At 37.6% G+C, this 20,101-nt stretch overlaps 1 protein-coding gene across 3 annotated transcripts in view; it reads right to left on the reverse strand.

The window, feature by feature from the left end:
* The window catches only part of GIGYF2 (GRB10 interacting GYF protein 2), a 117,238-nt gene that overhangs the window by 33,307 nt on the left and 63,830 nt on the right, over positions 1–20,101 (reverse strand). For 2 of the 3 annotated variants that reach the window (XM_033111968.1, XM_033111970.1), the window contains exons 9-14: positions 13,770–13,949; positions 10,183–10,400; positions 9,929–10,091; positions 9,654–9,842; positions 6,243–6,439; positions 5,111–5,270 (exon numbers count right to left, since the gene is read on the reverse strand). In XM_033111968.1, the coding sequence (XP_032967859.1) occupies positions 5,111–5,270; positions 6,243–6,439; positions 9,654–9,842; positions 9,929–10,091; positions 10,183–10,400; positions 13,770–13,949 (1,107 nt within the window). The remainder of the gene's footprint in view (positions 1–5,110; positions 5,271–6,242; positions 6,440–9,653; positions 9,843–9,928; positions 10,092–10,182; positions 10,401–13,769; positions 13,950–20,101) is intronic. The other variant, XM_033111969.1, reaches the window with a different exon arrangement.

A 20,101-nucleotide genomic window follows, 5' to 3' on the forward strand; every position in this document is an offset into this window, starting at 1 on the left:
TGGAATAGATGTACTTTTCCTTCTCCTCCTGATAAATACAACTAAAACCCCTGGCACATTATATATAAGACAAATAAAAGAGGACTCTGAAATTTGGTGGAAGAAACAGGCAGACTGACTCAGGGCCTTGGGGCTTGAGGAACCACGAGGTGGTGAAAGCCCTGGGTTTTCATTTTACCTCATATATCCCAGATTTGGAGCTGAAGAACCCAGCAACATCAAACATGACCCAATGAGATACTGTCTACAAGAAAGTATTTCAAATATAACAATAGAGGGAGGTTAAGTAAAAGGATACAAAAGGATGTACCATGCAAAGATTAATCAAAAGCTAGAGTGGCTATATTAGTATTTGATAAAGTAGACTTCAGAGCAAAGAAAATGAGAGACAGGGACATTATATATAATAAAGGGTCAATCACCAAGAAGACATAGTAATTGTAAAGGTACAAGCAGCAAAGTTGCAAAATTGTGAAGCAAAATCTTGTAGCTGAAAGAGAACAGAAAAATCAACAATTGTGGCTGCAGACTTCAACACCCCTCTCAACAACTGACAGAGAACTAGACAGAAAACCAACAAGATTATAGAACTCAACAACACCATCAACTAACAAGATCTAACTGACATTTATAGAATACTCCAAAAAGAGCAAAATACACATACAAGTACCACAGAACATGCAGCAAAACAGACTATACTCTGGGCCACAAATAATTTTTTTTTTTTAATTAAACTTCTTTATTTATTTTAAGTGTGTTCCAGGACCTATCAGCTCCAAGTCAAGTAATTGCTTCAATCTAGTTGTGGAGAGCGCAGCTCACACTGGCTCATGCAGGGATCGAACCGGCAACCCTGGTGTTACAAGCATCGTGCTCTAACCAACTGAGCTAACAGGCTGCCCCTCAATACATTTTTAAAAATTGAAAGCATATACAGTGTGTTCTTCAACCACAATAGAATCAAACCAGAACTCACACACAGAAAGATAACAAGAAAATCTCCAAACACTTGAAAACTAAACAACACATTTCTAAATAATCCATAGGTTAAAAATGGAAGTCTCAAGGGAAATTAGAAAACAAAAAATAACAAACACTGAACTGAACGAAAATATGTATGTCAAATTTTGTGGTACGCATTTAAAGAAGTGCTGAGAGAAATTTATAGTAATAAATGCTTATATTAGAAGAGAGGAAAAGCCTCAAATAATATAAGCTGTCACTTTAAGAGCCTAGAAAAAGAAGAACAAAATAAACTCTAAGATACAGAAGGAAAGAAATAATAAAGAGTAGAAATCAACAATCTTGAAAATAAAAACAATAGTGAAAAAAATCAATGAAACATGCTGATCCTTTGAAAAGATCAGTAAAATTAACAAATCTCTAACAAGACTGACAAAGAGAAAAAGAGGGCTGAACAAATTACCAATATAAGGAATGAAACAGGGTGAGATACCACTACAGAACCTGCAGACATCAAAAAGATAACAAGGGAATAGTATCACAAAGGTAAGGGAATAATAAGGGAATACTTTACATACACAAATTTGACATTTTAGATAAAATGGACCAATTCATCAAAAAACAAACTACCACAATTCGCCCATATTAAACAGATAATTTCAAATACCCCTAAACTATTAAGGACTTTGAATTTGCAATTTCTAAATTCCCAAAGTCTCCAGATGGTTTCCCTGGAGAATCCCACTAAACATTTCAAGAAGAATTAATACCAATTCTAAACAATCTTTTTGCAGAAAACAGAAGGGCAGGAAATAATTTCCAGATCCCTTAATGAAGCTAGTACTACCCTGATACCAAAGCCAGAAAATGAGAGTAAAACAAAACAGAACAAAAATACTACAAAACAACATTCCTTATGAACACAGATAGAAAAACCGTTAACAAAATATTACCCAATAGAATTCAGCAATATATAAAAAGAGTATACATGATGACCAAATGGCATTTATTTCAAGGATGCAAAGCTGGCTCAATATTCAAAAACCAATCAACATAATAACTCACTATATTAACTGTCTAAAGAAGAAAATCGTATCAGATCAATAGATGTAGAAAAGCATTTGACAAAATCCAATACTCAACTATGATAAACTCTCTCAAAAAATAGGGTACTTCAACTTGATAAACGGCATCTACAAAAACCCAGTAGCTAACATTTCACTTAATATTAAAGACTGAATGTGTGCCCCCTAAGATAGGAACATAGGAAAAACAAGGCAAGTATGTCTGCTCTCATCCCTCTTATTCAACACAGTGTTGGAATAGCCAATAAAGGCAACAAAAAGAAATAAAAGGCATATAGATTGGAAACGAAAAAATAAAATTGTCCTTATTTGTAAATAACAAATAATGTTATTTAGAAAATCCTATGGAATCTAACAAAAAATAATTCTTAGAACTAATAAGTAAGCTCAGCAAGATCACAGGGTAAACATAAACATCCAACATTCACTTCTATATAGTAGCAATGAACACACAGATACTGAAATATAATTTATAATTGCTCAAAAACAATAAAATACTTAGGTGAAAATCTAATAAAACATGTATAGAATCTATGCTGAAAACTACACAGAGCTGATGAAAGAAATCAAAGATCTATATAGAGAGACATACCATATCATATTCATGGATTGGAAGACTCAACATGGTAAAGATGTTGAATCTCTTCAAAATGATATAGAGGTTTAACATAATTCCTGTTAAAATCTCAGCAAGATTTTTGGTAAATATAGACAAGATTATTCTAAAATTTCTATGGAAAGGCAAAACAACTAGAAAAGCTGAAAACGATTTTGGAAAGAAAAATAAAACAGGAGGAATCAGTCAACCCAATTTCAACACTTATGTAGCTAGTAATCAAGACTGTGGTATTGGTGGAGGGACAAATACATAGATCGAAGGAACAGAATGAATGAATCCAGAAACAGACCAACACAAACATGCTCAACTGAACTTTGACAAAGGTGCAAAAACAATCCAAGAGAGGACCTGTTCAACGAAAGGTCCAGGACCAACTGGGCATCCATAGGCAAAAAAAGTAAACCTTCATCTAGGTCCTAACCTTATACAAAACTGAAGTGCAAATGGATCACAGACTTAAATGTAAAACATAAAACAGTAAATTTTTTCCGGGGGTGGGGGGGAACATAGGAAAAAAAAAATCTTTGGGATCTGAAGCTAGGCAAAGTGTTCTTCTTAGACTTAATACCAAAAGCACAATCCATAAAAGAAAAAAAAAATCGGTCAACTGGACTTCCTTAAAATTTTAAACTTTTGCTCTGTGAAAGACTGTTTAGAGAATAAAAAGATACAGACTGGGAGAAAATATTTGCAAACCATGTATCTAACAAAGGAGTACTATCTAGACTATATAAAGAACTCTCAAAACTCAAAAGTGAAAATAGCAAACAATCCAATTATAACATGAGCAAAAAAAATGAAGACACATTTTACTGAAGAGGATAAATAGCTAATAGGCATATAAAAAGATGTTCAACATCATCAGCCATTAGGGAAATGCAAATTAAAAACTACAGTGAGATATCAACACATGCAACATCAACAAATACTGTCAAGGATATAGACAATCTAGATCATTCATAGATTGCTGGTGGGAATACAAATGGTACAGCCCCTCTGAAAAAACAGTTTGGTGATTTCTTAAAAAAACTAAACATGTAATCACCATACAACCCAGCAATTGCACTCCTGAAGATTTACCTCAGAGGAATGAAGACTTATGTTCACATAAAAACCAATCCATGAATGTTTTATAGCTTTATTATAACACCCAAAATGTGGAACCCAGATGCCCTTCATGAATAAATGGTTAAACAAACTATGATAGATCCGTATCACGGAATACTAATACTCAGTAAATTTTAAAAAAAACTATTGATGTATGCAACAACCTGGATAAATCTCCAGAGAATTATGCTGACTGAAAAAAGCCAAGCCCAAGAGGTTACATACTGTATGATTCCATTTATATAATATTCTTAAAATGACAAAATATAGAAATGGCGAACGGATTAGTGCTTGCCAGGGTTGAATAAGGAGGAGAAGGGGGTGTAAGTGGGAAGGGAATAGTGTATCTGTAAAAGGGCAACATGAGGGATCCCTGTTGAGATGGAAAGGTTCTGAATCTTGTCTGTATCTATGTCAATATCCTGATTGTGATACTGAGCTAGTTTTGCAAGAGGCTACCACTGGGGGGACTGGGCAATGGGTACATGGAATCTCTGTATTATTTCTTACAACCACATGTGAAGCAACAATTACTTTAAAGTAAATTTAAACACACAGCACTGCTCTCGTGTACCTTCCATTCTACAGATCATGAACAAATACAGATAGTGCCAGGTAGCAACAGATGCTATGGAGAAGAATAAAGCAGGGAAAAGGGACTGAGAGTGGAAAGGGAGTTATTACGTTGGAGAAAGCTCACAGGATGGCTGTACTTGGTAAAACACTATCATGAAACTGACACTAATATAGTCAACAACCAATTTCAGGTTATAAGCAAAGATTTCGAAAGCAGAAATGAAGAATCAACAAATGTCCTTTAAAGTATTCTCTCCCCATTCTACTTTAACTTACGCACCAAACAAATCTTTTAAGGAATTAGTTTATAATATGGTACTTTCTCTTCTCAAACATTTTTAATAGTTCTTTATCATTTATAATATCAACTCCACTTCAGCGAAACATTAAGCAAGATTTTCCACAATTGCTGCCATCACCTTTTTATGGTAAGGAGACTGAAGTACAGAGAGGTAAGCAACCCACCTGCCTATTAACCAGCTGGGATGCCAGAACGGAGGGAGTCTTAAGCATTCTGCTTATGTCTCTATCGTACTACCACTCACATGAGGCCCTGTATTCAAGTTCTTTTCACTGGACTCTCCCTCCCCACACTGAAATCATCAAGTACTATGGGGCTAAGCCAATAAAAATGTCTTCTATACATACAGAAAAAGAAAGCCCATCTACTATTATGCAAATTAACATTAAACAATCACCATCTTACAGAATCTGGAGGTAATGGCAGACCCTGTACTTAAAGCAGAATGGAACAATCTACCTTGAATTTCTCCCTGAGGATCTTTGTAATACCACTTCTGCATGGCTTCATGAATCAACGGAATTGAAACTCCCTTAGCTCTGTGCTCTTGCAGTTTTGATGCCAGTCTTTCATCATCTAGTGCACTGTCTTGGAGATAAGCCACCATCTTCTCAGCTTGCTAAGAGAAAAATAAAAAATGGATTGTGAAACAAATGATCCTGCATAATTACTTGTACACACACACACAAAAAAGCCTGCCTTTTTTGGACCACCTGATCTGTGCAAGGAACACATCGTACAATGCCATGAAACAGGTACTATCCCCATTTTACAGAAGGGGAAACTAAAGCTCAGAGAGGCCAAGGTCTCAAAATTATTAAGCAAACCGAACTGAGATTAAAATACCAACTGGATGGATCAAAACCCAGGCTTCTAATCAACATGCTTAATAAGAGTAGTTTTTAAACTTATAAGCCATTGGTCAATCCTAAATTGTATAAACTAAACCTGTAAAAACATGGGTGTTACTAGCACAAAGGCTCAACTAATACAATTACAAATAAAATCTTTCACAAGTTGTAGTAAGACATTACCCCCTTTCTTTCTTTCTTTAGCATTTCCTGCCACCAACCATCCCACCCTGAAGGAATAGTATTTCTACAGATAATTTCTTCTGCAGAAAACAAGCTATCACTTACTCTGCACATAAATAATGGTATGTACAATCTTAGGGAAACCTAGAGACATAACTAAGATTTAATATCCTGAGAGTGTGACTATTTTTTCTGTCACACTTCAGGCAAAATACACAGAAGACACAGTGTCCATCCACAGCTGCTTGCATTAGCCATTTTTGGCTAATTGATTCCATTAATTTCCAAAAAGAAAAAAGAAAAGCAAACAGCTAAGGGCAACCTCAGAAGAGCAAAAAATAACCTGACATAATGACTACTACATAGCAGAAACTTAAAAGCATGAAATGATTTGAAAGACAATTACTCACACAAATAAATACTAGATACACAAACAACTTTTCCAGTACATACGATCTAGCGCACAAAAGTTCCATTTTTGATTACTCCTTCAATTGCCTTCCAATTTTCATGGTGGTATCAGAGGAGAGAAAAAGAAAGAACTGTCTGATTTTTACCTGCTCCAAATGTTTGAGACCCTCTTCATCATCCGGCTCTGTGGAAACACTGCCCATTCCAGGGGCACCTGCGACCGGCGTTTCTACTGGCCGGAGGGCAGCAGTAGGACTGGGACCAGGTGGTGGAAGTATGAGAAGAGAAGAGGCTGGATCAGAAGGAATCTGGGACAGGGGCTGCTGGACATCAGGCACCATTTCTAGAGGAAAAGAACGTAGACAGATGAAAACCCTTTAAAATACAGAGACTCTTATGAAGGATAACTCTGCATGATCACGTTGGGCAGCTTGCTAAATGGGTTCAACAGAAATGTGACCTGTGTCATGAATACGGCCGCTCCTTCCTATGGAGAAGTGTAGTATTTCTCCCTACAATGTCAGAAGTACCGCCATAGAATGACAAAACTAAGGAGTAAAAGGTATCCAAGGGCCTCCGACAGCGCCTACCTGTGTCACTAGAGCATCCACCCAACAGCTGCAGGTCTACCTCCTGAAAACAAACCGCATCAGTCTAATTCCTTCTTTGTATCAGGTCTCCACATAGTAAAGACACTTAACAAGGCACTGCAAATCTTCTCAAAGATGTCATATCTCATCATCGAAAGCTTTATTAAAAATACCTGCAATTATCTTGAGTAAGTACCTATCTCGAGTCATAATTAATGTAACTCAATACATTACATTTTGTAGGACAATGAAAAACACTTGGAGTCTGTCTACCTGTACTGCGCAGGAAGTTGTTCTCAGTAAGAATAAAGACTGCCAAAGAGGTTGTGTGTTGGCTCTTCAGGAGGAAAGGGGGATGGAAGGAATTCAATACAACTGCGGTTTCCCCTATGAAACCTTGTTTGTTCAATTACAGACAGCTTCTCCAAATTCCTGCCCCTGTTGCTCTTCCCTTCCTTTGCCAATCTAAAAGGACAATGCACACAAGCTGTCTCCACTTCGCCACCACCCACACCTGCTACAGGGTGACTTCCACACCCACCCCTCCAGTAAGTAAAGCTTCTCTCTCCGAGATAAGCAGTGACCTCAAGTCCCCACATCCAGTATTTTCCTCATCCTCATCATCCAACCTCTTGGTAGCATCTGACATTATCTACCCAAATCTAAGTTGAAAACGTTCTCCTTCCTTAGTCGCCCTGCACTCACACTCCCCTCTGAAGACTTTTCTCTGGCTCCTCTTTATCCTCTAAAAATAGGAATTACCCAAGGGTCTGTTCTCAGTCCACTTTTCTTTTCACCCCAAACAAGTATATGCAATTTTGTGAATTTTCATCCTCTCTCTGGACCTGAACGCTTCCCATCTAGCTCTAGTCCCGTACTCACAACTATTCTCTGGCTATCTCTACCTAATTCCTCATCAACACCTCAGAACCCATGTTCAAAACTGAATGTATTCTTTCCCCTCCCAACGTGCTCTTCAACTTCTACTCTCTCTGCTGATGGTACCATGATCCTCTCAGGCACCCCCCTCATCTTTGCTTCTTCCCTGTCCTTGGCCCTGACGTACGAGCAGTGACTACGTCCTACCAATTGCTACTTGGAAACCTCATCTGCCACTATCTCCCTTTACAGGCGCACTGCCTCCATCGTAAGTGACTGCTGCTGAGGAGCCCAGCAGGTCACACTGCAGCCATCTGTCATCACAGCATCAACCCTTCATACAGTCAAGTCCATGCTCCAGCCATGTTTGCCACCATTCTCCTTTCACACCTCAACTTCATCTAAGTAAAAACAGGAGCTGATTCCTGCCCATGCCTGGGTCAGTCCCAATTCCTCACGTTTGCTCCACTGCTACCTACTCTTGGAATGCCCTCTCCCATTTTATCCAGCTACACTTACCTCCAAATTCTACATATTATTCCAAGACAAACTCAAAGACACTTGCTTCCTGAAGCATTCCAGGAGTTTGCCAATTGTGAATTCATGTAGTTCCTTTTTGCCCTAGATTATGATACACACATGCTTTATCTCCTCTAAACCCAGAGCTTCAATCTTTAATGCACATCTATGAAGACTCTCAAAGTACACATATATTTTAAGTCCATCCTAAAATCTCCTAGAATAAAGCCCCAGGCATGTACATTCAAAAGAATGAACCACAAGTAATTTGGGGCCATCATAACTGAAAAATGACTACCACAAATGAAAGAGGTCTCCAAATGTACAAGTCACACCCTGCCTGATATACCAGGGGGGCTAAAATAATGCAGACAAGCGGACACTTTGGTCAGCAGTAGTTCGCCATAATCAGAAGTGTCTGGACGCTGATGGTAACCACTCTGAGCACCTCTTGTAATTGCAGAAGTTAAACGTGACTTGTATTCATCTTTTATTATCGGTATACATTGAGTATTACAATTTTAATAGTTTTCCTTTCTTAAAATTTGTATACGCTTTTTTGGCACTGGCACCCTCCGTATATAGTAGAGATTTAAATATTTGCTGAATTCATTCATTCAGCTTTGTTCAAGACATGAAAAACTAAAAAGAAATCTTTGGTTCAAGCCCTCAAAATATTAGTTTATTGGGCAAAAAAGATAAACAGATCTTTATAATATTGTATTACTACATTAGAAGTAGTGCTGGTTGTCTAAGAAACAAGACACCTAAGCCAGCGTGGGAACGTGGAGTGGGAGAGTGTCAAGCACAGAGAATAACACGTGCTATGCCATAAGACAAGAGAACAAGGCACATTTTGGGACCTAACAGGCTGTGAGGCTGGTGAATAGCATGAAGGAGTCAGAGACTGGTGCTGACACTACACGGAGGGAGGCAGATGTCAGATCATGCAACGTCTCATAGGTCTCGTTAAATGGTGTGTTTTCATGGTGAATCAATCAGTTAACCCTTCAAAACCAGGCATTACAATGTCGTTTTTCAAATATGTAAAGAATAAACATGGAAATGAACATTAACATTGCCTACTAAGGTACATGAGCAATTTGAAATCAATACAGTAATGGTGGAGAACATACTTTAAGCTTATTCTCTAGTAAAGGTGATGAGACTTCCACATGCCCTTTTTGGCCTCTTTTGGAACAATGGCATTTTGGTGTGTCATCTGGCACACACAGCCTTAGCGTGAGAAGAAGGTACCTGTCTGACGTGGGAATCAAATGACTGCAGAGAATCAGCAGCCCAGTTTGCTGGATTGACCAAGGTAGTTATGTCCTCACAACCTAGGAAATGAGATTCCTGAGCTCCACCTTCCTTCCTCTAACTATTTTGGTGAATTCAGGGATGGACACATGTGTGGGAAGCAGTGTTTGACTAGGTTTACCAGGGAAGTAATCTATTCTAGGAACTCACCACTAGTACAGTTCTAGAGGCACAGACAGAAGCCTTTCTTGTCATGTGATCACCGGCCCCAGCAGAATCCCAATGCTTGTCACTCTCATAAATACATACCGTCCCCTCTGCTGGGCACTTTGGTTGGCAGACTATTTTCTGTCCGACTCTCTTCTTCAGCTTTTTCTGTTTGTTCAGTTTTGGATTCCTCTTTTCTCTCAAACTGTGGTGCTTCCTGAGCCTGGTGGTCTGAAGGAGTACCTGGTCTAGCAGATGATGTTAAGGTTTGGGGTGTTTCCTCACTAGCTTCTGTAACATGAAGTAATCTTAAATTAACAATTTAGGAAACTTCTGGTTCAATAATAAAAAAGGTAAAAGACAAAACTGCGCCTCACCAACTCCTATTCTATCTGTCTTCTCTCCCTCTTTCTTATTTGTCTTATCAGGCTCTTTGGCTTCTTCATTATGGCTACCCTCCGAGTCAGAGCACTCGTCCCCTTCCTCTACAGGCCGGAAGTCCATCTCCTGCTCTTCTGGAATAGGCTCTTTCTGCACTTTCTGTAGCAAAAAATACAGCCAAAGGTTAACACCATGTTTTGATTTGGTAGAAGGTCAGTGCCTGTCATGCCATTTAAAACACACGTTTTACCTTGAGAGACAGGAAAGCGCCAGAGGAGTCAAATGTGCCCATCTCCTCTTCGGCATCTTCTAAGCACCACTCTGGTAAGCTGTCCCTGTCGTCATCTATGCTGCCACTGCCAGAGCGCACCCTTCGGTAACCCCGTTCATCATCCCGATCTCGAAAATCAAACTCAAACCTTCGCCGTCGTTCCATGTGTTCCCGCCAGCCTGCAGAACGAGGGCCATCTGGGATGAGGAGGGGACAGAAACCTTAGAGACGTTTTATGACAGCACTGGAAAAAGAAAACCATGGATGGGAATAAAGGAGAAAACTACCACTGAAAGCAAATTCAAATGGATCAACCTACTAAAGAGAAAACTGGGCAAATTACATGAAGTTCCGAGCTCAGGATACGAATACCATCACTGAGTGACAGTAGGTAACTTCATTAAGGACCAAGCTATGACATACTCCAAGGCTTTTAAAGACACATTTAAAACAAATCACTTTTAAAGGACACTTCATTAGAAGTATGTATTTTTAATAAGCCTTAGGTATCTGATTGAAATGCTGATTAGCCACTCATGTGGCCTAGACTTGCAGCATTGGGTATCTTTCCATACTAAAACCCATGCCTTCCCTTTGGCAGGTCTTCAAGCATTTCTTCTCATGGAAATATCATTCTTTATGGCTAAGACCAGTTCCCTGTGTCAATTCATAATATCAAAACCATCATGCCTACTTGCTAGCACCAAGATCCCTTTTGTAACTCTGACTCCCAACAGTAAGTCATGGAATTATAGTACTGACAAATGTCAGAGATTTTGTATAGCCCACTACCCTAATTTTATAGTTTAAAAAAATCAAAATTCTGACAGCAGAAGTAACTTGCAGTTACTTGCAAAGCAGAATTATAATTCATTTCTACATCCTCTACTGCTTTTTCCACAACAACATGCTTCCTCTTTCCCTTCCTCTCATCTCTTAACTTTCCCTAGGGAATTTTTATTTCCGTATAACACCCCCAAGGACATTCCTAAACCCACCCTAGCATACTATTATATCCACTATCCAACAAAAAGAGACTGCTTAAGAATAAAAGATCCTAAAGTATTTTTCTAAAAATGAAAGGGAAACTTGTTAAAATGTGGCAAACCTGAGTCTAAGAGAGTCTTAAAAAGAGAGGCAGGTTTTAACCTATTTGAATTTTCTATCCTTGACTGATTTCTCTGTGGGAGAAACACAAAGAAATGAGGCCAAAGTGAAATGTTCTTACTACTGAGGCTCAGTTTGCTAAAATGAGCAATCTAAAAATCAAACTGAAAACCAAAGGGCAAAATATTAAAATGTCAAATACAGGTAGTATCTTATCAACCACTCACAAAAGGTAAGGAAATATCATTCCCACACTCCTCACCTTTTACTTTCAACAACAGAACACTACTTACTACCTTCCATGAAAACTAAGGAATTTGATACACAGATTCCTTAAATGTAACCTAGAGTCATTACTCAAAAGAAGTATTCGTGATCAAGTGCTGAATTCCAGAGCACTCCGTCTGCTACTATCTTTTCTAACCCGTCTGTAAGTATGCACCATGATAGGAATCTATCCTTCTAGGCATCTGGCTCATGTTTCTCTTACTGACTTTCCTAAGTTCAGCTCCCAGAGCAGATGCTTAGCTGCCCTTAACGCTTCCACCTCCATGTACACCCAGATGTGAGCCCTACTTTAATACACCCTACTTTAATAAAAGTATGTCCCATAATTTCGTTGTCTTACCAATAGCAAATAAAACTTTATTCATGAAAGTAAATGTAGCAGGTAAGGCACATCTGCAGCTCGTTAAGACTGACCACTGCTTTACAGACCTTACATCAGAACTAGTGTGATACTATTTTCACAAGATAAAAATCAGTCAAAATCATTATATTAAAATTTTAATCAATTCTAATAAAAGATTAACATCTAAGAAACGTGAAGAGTAACATAACAACGGATATAATCAGACTCAATTTTTAATATGATGGGTTGAAAGAGGAGATAGTATTCGTTTCTAAAAATGCATCTTCACAGTGCTTTTCCCGCTCCATATATCTTTATATTCCCCCAAACTATCTTTTAAAACTATATAGATAAAAATTGGGGGGAAATTGTCAAGTTGATGACAAATAAAACTGACATGAAAGCCAAACATTAGGGAGAAAGATTCAGAAAAGATAAGAAAAAGACAATATATATCCAAAATCAAAGTTGTTGGTTGAGGAGGGTCGGTGGTACAATATGACACTAAATTTTACTTTGTTCAATTCCCTTTAACAAAATCAACATCAGACATTTGGGCTCAGAAACACTGTTCATCTTCCAAAACATTCACCTTGTTTGTTTTTGATCAGCTGGAATTTTTCTTCTCGCTCAGCCCAGATCCTGTCCATTCTCACTGAATGCTTGTTGGGAACATAGTCTACAAACCCTCTGCTTACAGGCAAGCTCAGCAAAAAATGCTGTGATGCCTTGGAGAGAATGATAACATTTGGTTGCCCAGGACACAGACTGATGAGAACTGCCTCGATAACTGTGATGTAAACAATGCCCACTAATGACAGAAAACTCGCCCAAGAAACAGTCGTCAAGTATAACTTCATCCAAAGATTAACTTCACAAAGTTTCTCCCTACCCACCACTCCAGAAAGCACTCTGAATGCCTGTTATGTTTACTTAGAGCAAGACTAGTGGTTTTGCTAATAACTTGATTTTAAAAAGCAAATAAAAACAGTTTACATTATTTTAAGTTCCTCTAATAAAGGTAAGCTCTCTTGGCACATGATTCATAGATAAAATCTTACATTATGCACGTGAAATTCAAAAGACATGTACACATTGTGTATGCTTCAGTTCTTCCTGACCCCACGATTCAAGCTAGAGTGGCATCTGATTATCATGAGGCATGGAATCAGCACTCTGGTAGGGAATGAACTTTGACACAAAGCACCAGTGTCTTCAATTACCAGCATATCTAATGTCAGGGAAGAAACAGTTTGAAGCATTCTTCAGAGTCGAACAGAAGAACTTACAAAACCACTAATCGCTACTACTCTCTCTCCTTTTTCTAAAGTTAGAGGGACCAAAAAAAAAATGAACTTGTGATTGTTTTTGACCTGGGTTTAAAGTTTATTCTTCAAATAAGCATAAATCACATTTTCAGGACAAAAAAAAAATTGAAAGAATGAATTCTTTCTTATGCAGGAAAAAAAAAACATTTTAGGGGGAGCACATGTCCCTAAGAGAGCGTGTAATTAATTATACATTTATAAGTTTTAAAGCATGCTAAAAAAAGACTCAAAGATTTAGAGTTAGACAAAACCAAACGAAACACTCTTCTTGGTTGTGCAGTTAAGAGCAGGTGCTTCCCATTAAACCCCACTATTTGCCCCAGAAAAATAAGTGATTTTAATCAACTGAATAGATGTAGGGAATTTTTGTTGAAATTTTTTGTAGTAATAAGACTGAGTGATGACATAAATAATGACTCCAGTTGTTTTTTTAAAAAAACAGTTTATCTTTTCCGCTTATTCCCTAACCATTTCCACCAAACCCTCAAAAGAATTCTTACCAGGACTATGAGGCCGCCACCTCTCGCCATCCCGTCTAGATCCAGCTAGCCGCCAACCTCCCTCTTCATCTTCTCCATTTTGTTCCTCTCTAAAAATACGCCAATTGTCACTTTCTGATCGTATAAATTCATGCTTTCTTCCCACTGATGTTGGTCCACCTTCCTCAAAATTTGGTCTCCCTGTAAATAAAATAAGAAACGTGAGCCTGAGCCAAGAAGGATTTTAAAAATAGACTTGACTGCTCAAATCAAGCTCTTCTGCAAATGTGTCCATTTCAATGTTCAGGTAGAGCAGTAAATAAAATGAGGATATATATTATTAAACACATTTCTTAAAGCTGAATGTTAGCAGACTGGGCAATTATTTTTAAATATATACGCATTGAAAAAAAGGGGCAGGCAAAGAAAAGTGAATCAACTTTCCCCTTACACAAGACCCCCCCCAGTCTTACTCTCCAGGAGTTTCTTACCAAGTCTTCCCAAAACTGTCCACAGCTAGACTTATGCATATATATACAGACCCCTCATTTGCACTCACGTAACACCACCCTCAGAACGTTATACATGCTGTTTTGTACCCTTGCTATTTTCACTTAACAGTGTAACTTGGCAATCCATCCTTACCAGCACATATTTCTTTCCTTTTTTTTAAGTCAAACAATATTTTAAATTATATGATGTAACTTAATTTAACCAACTTCTACTGGTGATTCTGCCCAAACAGGATTATCTGCAAATTTCTCTCCCTCTTTTATTCCAAAACAGGTTGTAAATTCAAAGGCAGAGATTGTGAGCTGTAATTTTTCATTTACTCTAGCAGGAAGTACATTACAGGCATATAACAAATTGCTTTTGAACAGAATTCAAAGCTAAGCTATGTCTAACCTGATGCAACTCAAGAGCTACATTAACGGTAAAAGATATCCTGGTATACCAAGTAAACTAAATTGGCACTTTCAAAGGACAAGATAATTCTAAACTGTGTAAACAGATTCTTTAATCACCATCCCACATATGCTAATATATATAATTCATAACAGATTATTTAAATTTCACATTAAAGTAGTTGAAAATTTAGAACATACACTGATGTCCTCAGTTTATAACAGTAAAAGTTACATATTCTCTCATTGACAACCTCAATTCTTTTCATTAAGCCATCATGAAAACCGAAAAACAAAATTGTACAGTGGCACCTGAAAATGAAGACATTTTATTTTTTGGTCATCCTCTTATAGTCCATTTAGCATTATGATTCAACATCCTGTTTGCCCAAATGTCTGTTAGGCTGTTATCAGATATTGTTCTTAAGAGATGAAGATTATTTTAAAGGATAAAAGAATTTAGAATGGGAGGAAAAACACTACCCGCTTTCTTATCACGGCAGGCAGCCTCTAACATTTGTGTAATCTCCCCCACCCCATGTGTGCGCTGGACTTACTGACTCTCCTAACAAACAGAATACAGTAGAAGTGATGAGCTGTCACTTCCAACACGAAGCTTCCCTGTTGGATACTCTCTCTGAGGGAACCCAGTTGCTATGTCATGAGGCAGCTCTGAAAGAACCAGGCCTGCCTACAGCCACATGAACAAGCCTAGAGGCAGCTGCAACCCCAGGTGAGCCTTGAGGTGACTGCAGCCTCAAGAGACACCCAGGCCAGAACCACCTAGCTGAGCTGCTCCTTCCTGGCCCACAGAAACTGAGATAATCAAGAATAAATGTTGGCTAATTTTAGCCACTAAGTTTTGGGGTAACTTGTTATACAGCCATAGATAATAAAAACACTCGTTAAACTGATTTAATCTTCATAACAATCCTCAGTATTGGAAATTATTTTTCCCATTTTATAGCTGAGAATATTGAGGCTCAAAAAGATAACCCAAGAGAATTGTTCAAAATCATACACTACTATTTAAATGGCATAGATAGGATTCAAAAGTTAATCTTCTGACTCATTCAATAAATATTTATTGCAAGCTAAGTGCCAGGTTTTATGGATTCAAGTACAGACATATCCCACATGTCTGGCCTTGGGTTAGAAGGGCTCGAAGACCTTGCAAGCTTTCTTGCTCAGAATTAGAAGGGAATAACCCATTTTACAAAGCACCACATCCATTATACGACTTGATGAAAAAATGTAGGCACACTTATGAAAGAAGAACAAATTTAAAACAAAGAAATCGCTAATGTATATAAATTGATACATGATGGGAAATAGCTTTTAACCCGTGTAATCAATCAGCTGCAGTATACACGTATGTGCCAGGTACTATACAATGACTTGGGAACATGATAGTTGAACCATTCATTTTCATCTACTTTTACATTAAGCCTTTGAAAATGTAATGAATGGGGGCCGGCCCGGTGGCTCAGGTGGTTGGAGCTCCGTGCTACTAACTCCGAAGGCTGTCAGTTCGATTCCCACATGGGCCAGCGGGCTCTTAATCACAAGGTTGCCAGTTCAATTCCTCGAGTCCCGCAAGGGATGGTGGGCTGCGTCCCCTGCAACTAGCAACGGCAACTGGACCTGGAGCTGAGCTGCACCCTCCACAACTAAGACTGAAAGGACAACAACTTGAAGGTGAATGGCACCCTCCACAACTAAGATTGAAAGGACAACAACTTGACTTGGAAAACAAAAAAAATGTAATGAATGTACAAGGTAAGCAAAATAGCACTAATGACAAAATGCTTAACTCATCAAAATTGGTCATTATAATTTTTTCTAACAGATGATAAACTACAAAAAACATAAGTTATTAAAAATACTAGTAGTCCCTCAATCTAGAAATAGAAGTCTATCTGTGGTTAGCTTTTACGTGACTTTATTTTTATGTATTATAGTTGCAATCAGTATACCTATTTTATAATCTACTTTTCATCTATGATAACAAATACTTCTCTGTGATTATGTATCTTCCAAATAATACAAATGGGTATATACCAAATATACCTTGCTGCTGCAGCATAATCCAGCAGATTATTCCCCACTGCCCCACTGCTTTATATCTAGTTTTTTGAGAACTATAGAGATAAGAAATACCTGTGTGTACATGTGTTTTGCTTTTTTGAACTATTTCTTCTGAAAAAAACTTCAAAGGGTGAAACTGAAATTACTAGGTCAAATGACAGACTTCATACATACCTTTTCCCTCCTAAAAAAGGGTCAGGCCACCACACCACTTTACATTATCAACTTTAAGCGTTCTATCTTTTAAAAACTTTTATTACTTTAATAGTTATAAAATGGTATACTAATGTGGCTCAAATATGAATTTTTCATATCAAAGATTTTTCCTGTTGTTTACTGACTTTATTTCGCTTTATGTGAATTGTTTGTTTGCATTTTTTAAATAAACCAACAGCTTCTTTACCTTTGTAACTGTCAAATCCTATACATACTTTTCATATTAGTACCTAGGAATAAGAAAAATGTAAAGACAGAATAAGGTCAAAATAAGAAAACTACAGGAAGGAAGAAGTTTGGTTTTTCTACTTACTGAAAACTATCTTGTAATTCTCAACCTGTTAGAAAACCTGCACGTCTAAAGTCTGAATGACTACTTATGCCATTCCTTGCTCCAAAAAGGATTTGAGACAGAAATTTGGAAGATAAAGAAGAGCACAGTATCAAAGAAAGAATGAAGATCTTGGAGTCACTAGACCTGATTTTAAATTCTGGCTTCAATTCTGATCTACACACTTTGAAGAGCGTGTGTGTGTACACAGAGAGGTGAGGCCAGGCCACCTGATTGGACACAACCACCAGCCCATGCTAGTTCAAAAATTCTGTAATAAAGGAGTTCAGATTTTGTTACCACGTGCTTGTTTCCACAAAATAATTCCTTAAAACTGCATTACACTTTTTGATGTATCAAATATTGCATAATGAATAAGTGCAATAAATAGAAAGATCTAGTTGACAACTTCTCTGGTAAACCAAGGAAAACCAGAATAATGTAATTCTGACAGGCCAAATCTATCCCATCCATATGTAAGTGCAAGGCAGGTGGAATTCTACCCTCAGGGGTCACTGCCATTTTCATAAGAGAAGGGTGAAAAAGATCCAAGCACTTTTAAATGGACTTCACACATCTCCTCCCCTACCTTCTAAAAAACTTATTATTGAAGTATAACATTCTTATTAAAAAGTACACCAATCACAAATGCGCAATTCAAAGAGTTTTCATAAAGCAAACACATCCATCCACGTAACTACCCCCTACGATTTTTAAAAGCAAAAGAATGTCAGGAGCTCTGGTGTCCCATGTCCTCCCCATCAGCCTTGCCCACGAGCAGCACTATTTTGACTTCCAGCCCCCAAGATTAGTTTTCTGTGCTTTTAACCATGTTTATAAAAATGGAACATTCGTTGCTGTCCAGCTTCTTTCCCTGAACACTACAGGACAGGCACGCACACAGTTACCCAGAATCGCAGCTTGCTCTTGGCTGCTGCCCTACAGGACCTCGTAGTATGAACAGACCAAACATATTTCTCTTCTCTACTGTGGATTTAGGTTGCTTCTACTTTTTGCTATTATGAATTGTGGGGCTATGAACATTCTTGGATATGAAATTTGATGAAGATGTTTACATTCTGTTGGTATTTTCCTAGGAGTGAAATTATGACCTGGGTCATAAGGTATATTCAACTTTAGTAAGTACTACCAAAAATTTTCCCCGACAAATAGTACTACTTTCTTTACCACTTTTTTGCTTGTTTGTTTTACTCAAACCTCTAGTAAACATCAACTTGAGTACCTCCTCCACGGACAAACCCAAATGAAGACATTGGACTGGACATAAAGAAGAGACACAGACACAGCACCTCCGCTCCAGGTCCACAGTGGACACGCAAGTAAATAAATGACTTGATCATTACAGTTGACAAAATACACTGCTGTATCTCTTCAGATCCTCACAATAAACAAACGAGTTAAGTCAAACATTATCATCTCTACTGTTCCCTTGAGGAAAGGGATACCTGATAGGGGAGTTTCCCAAGGTCACATAGCTGAATAGTGACCAAATCAGAAACAGAATACAGGTGTTCAAACTCCTAATCCAGGGTTTACTCACATATTAACCCATCAGAAGTAGCCAGAAATTCTAGAAAAACTAAAGTAGGAAGAGTTAGATCTGAGATCTAAATCTAATAAGCTTGAAAAGAGCAACAGACATACCATGCATGGAACAAGTTGGCGACAGACTGCCCACATCTCTAAAAGGGGGAAGATGGAACTAAATTTGTTGAATCTTACAGCAGAAACAACATACCCCTGAAAAAAATAACTTCAAGAACTATCTAATATACATTTTCAATTACTATGAATGTAACTAAAAATTACACTGTATGCAAAAATTGCTCTAAAATATTAAAATAAACCCTTTATAAACTAAATGATTACAGTAGACTTATATTTGCATAAATTTGGGTGGGGAGTGGAGGTGCCAAAGAGAACTTCACCTGAATAATTTGAGTTAAAAAATAAATACATTTGTATATTACTGACATAATTTTAGAATAATAATAAATATTAAAGTCATTCACGGGCAACTTAGATAATATCTAAAATTCCTTTCATGTTGAAGAATTCTTCTAGGATTCCACAGTGACCAGGGCTAAACGAGTGAGGGGAACCCCCAAGGCCTTTCTCAGCATTGAAAATCCAAGTCTTCCTCCTCCTATGGCAACAGCACCACGACAAAGATGAGTATTTTGGTTGACTTTTTAAAATCTTAACCGATTAATTTGTAAACAAGCTGATTTAAAAGTACATGCAATTGGATAATTTATAAATTAATGCCTGAACCAAATATTCCTAATCTACAGTCAATAAATGAGCCCCAGGCTACGAATCCTTGAACTGGAAGCACATATTGTGTTATCATGCTTTTTTCTTTTTTCAGGGAAAAGGGTCTAAGGTTTCTGTCAGTCTTAAAGGTATCTATAACGTCCAAAATGTAAAGAAAGACAAATTTAAAATGTATTTTTTTCCTGTTCAATATAGCAAATATGACCATTTTATGAGCAAACTATATTATCTGTATAATAAATGTTTTTTCTTACATCACAGTAACTGAAAATGTATGAAAGGTGCTACAATACAAGGTATTACATATCTAAGTATTTTCCCCAGTGGCAATAAGTACTTGTTTCTGCTTTAATGTATTAAGTCAGAATAGAATTCTTCTAAAAGTAAAATAAAGTTAAAATGCAGTACTGGTTTTAGTCCGGTCTAATTGAGTGGACTTCCTAAGGAGAAAGAGCAGTAAAAGGGCACCTGTGTGCATGTTTGACACACAGCCAAAAATCGTGTTTATGGAAAAC

This window comes from Rhinolophus ferrumequinum, chromosome 8 (genome assembly GCF_004115265.2).
Source record: "Rhinolophus ferrumequinum isolate MPI-CBG mRhiFer1 chromosome 8, mRhiFer1_v1.p, whole genome shotgun sequence".
Lineage (NCBI taxonomy): Eukaryota > Metazoa > Chordata > Mammalia > Chiroptera > Rhinolophidae > Rhinolophus > Rhinolophus ferrumequinum.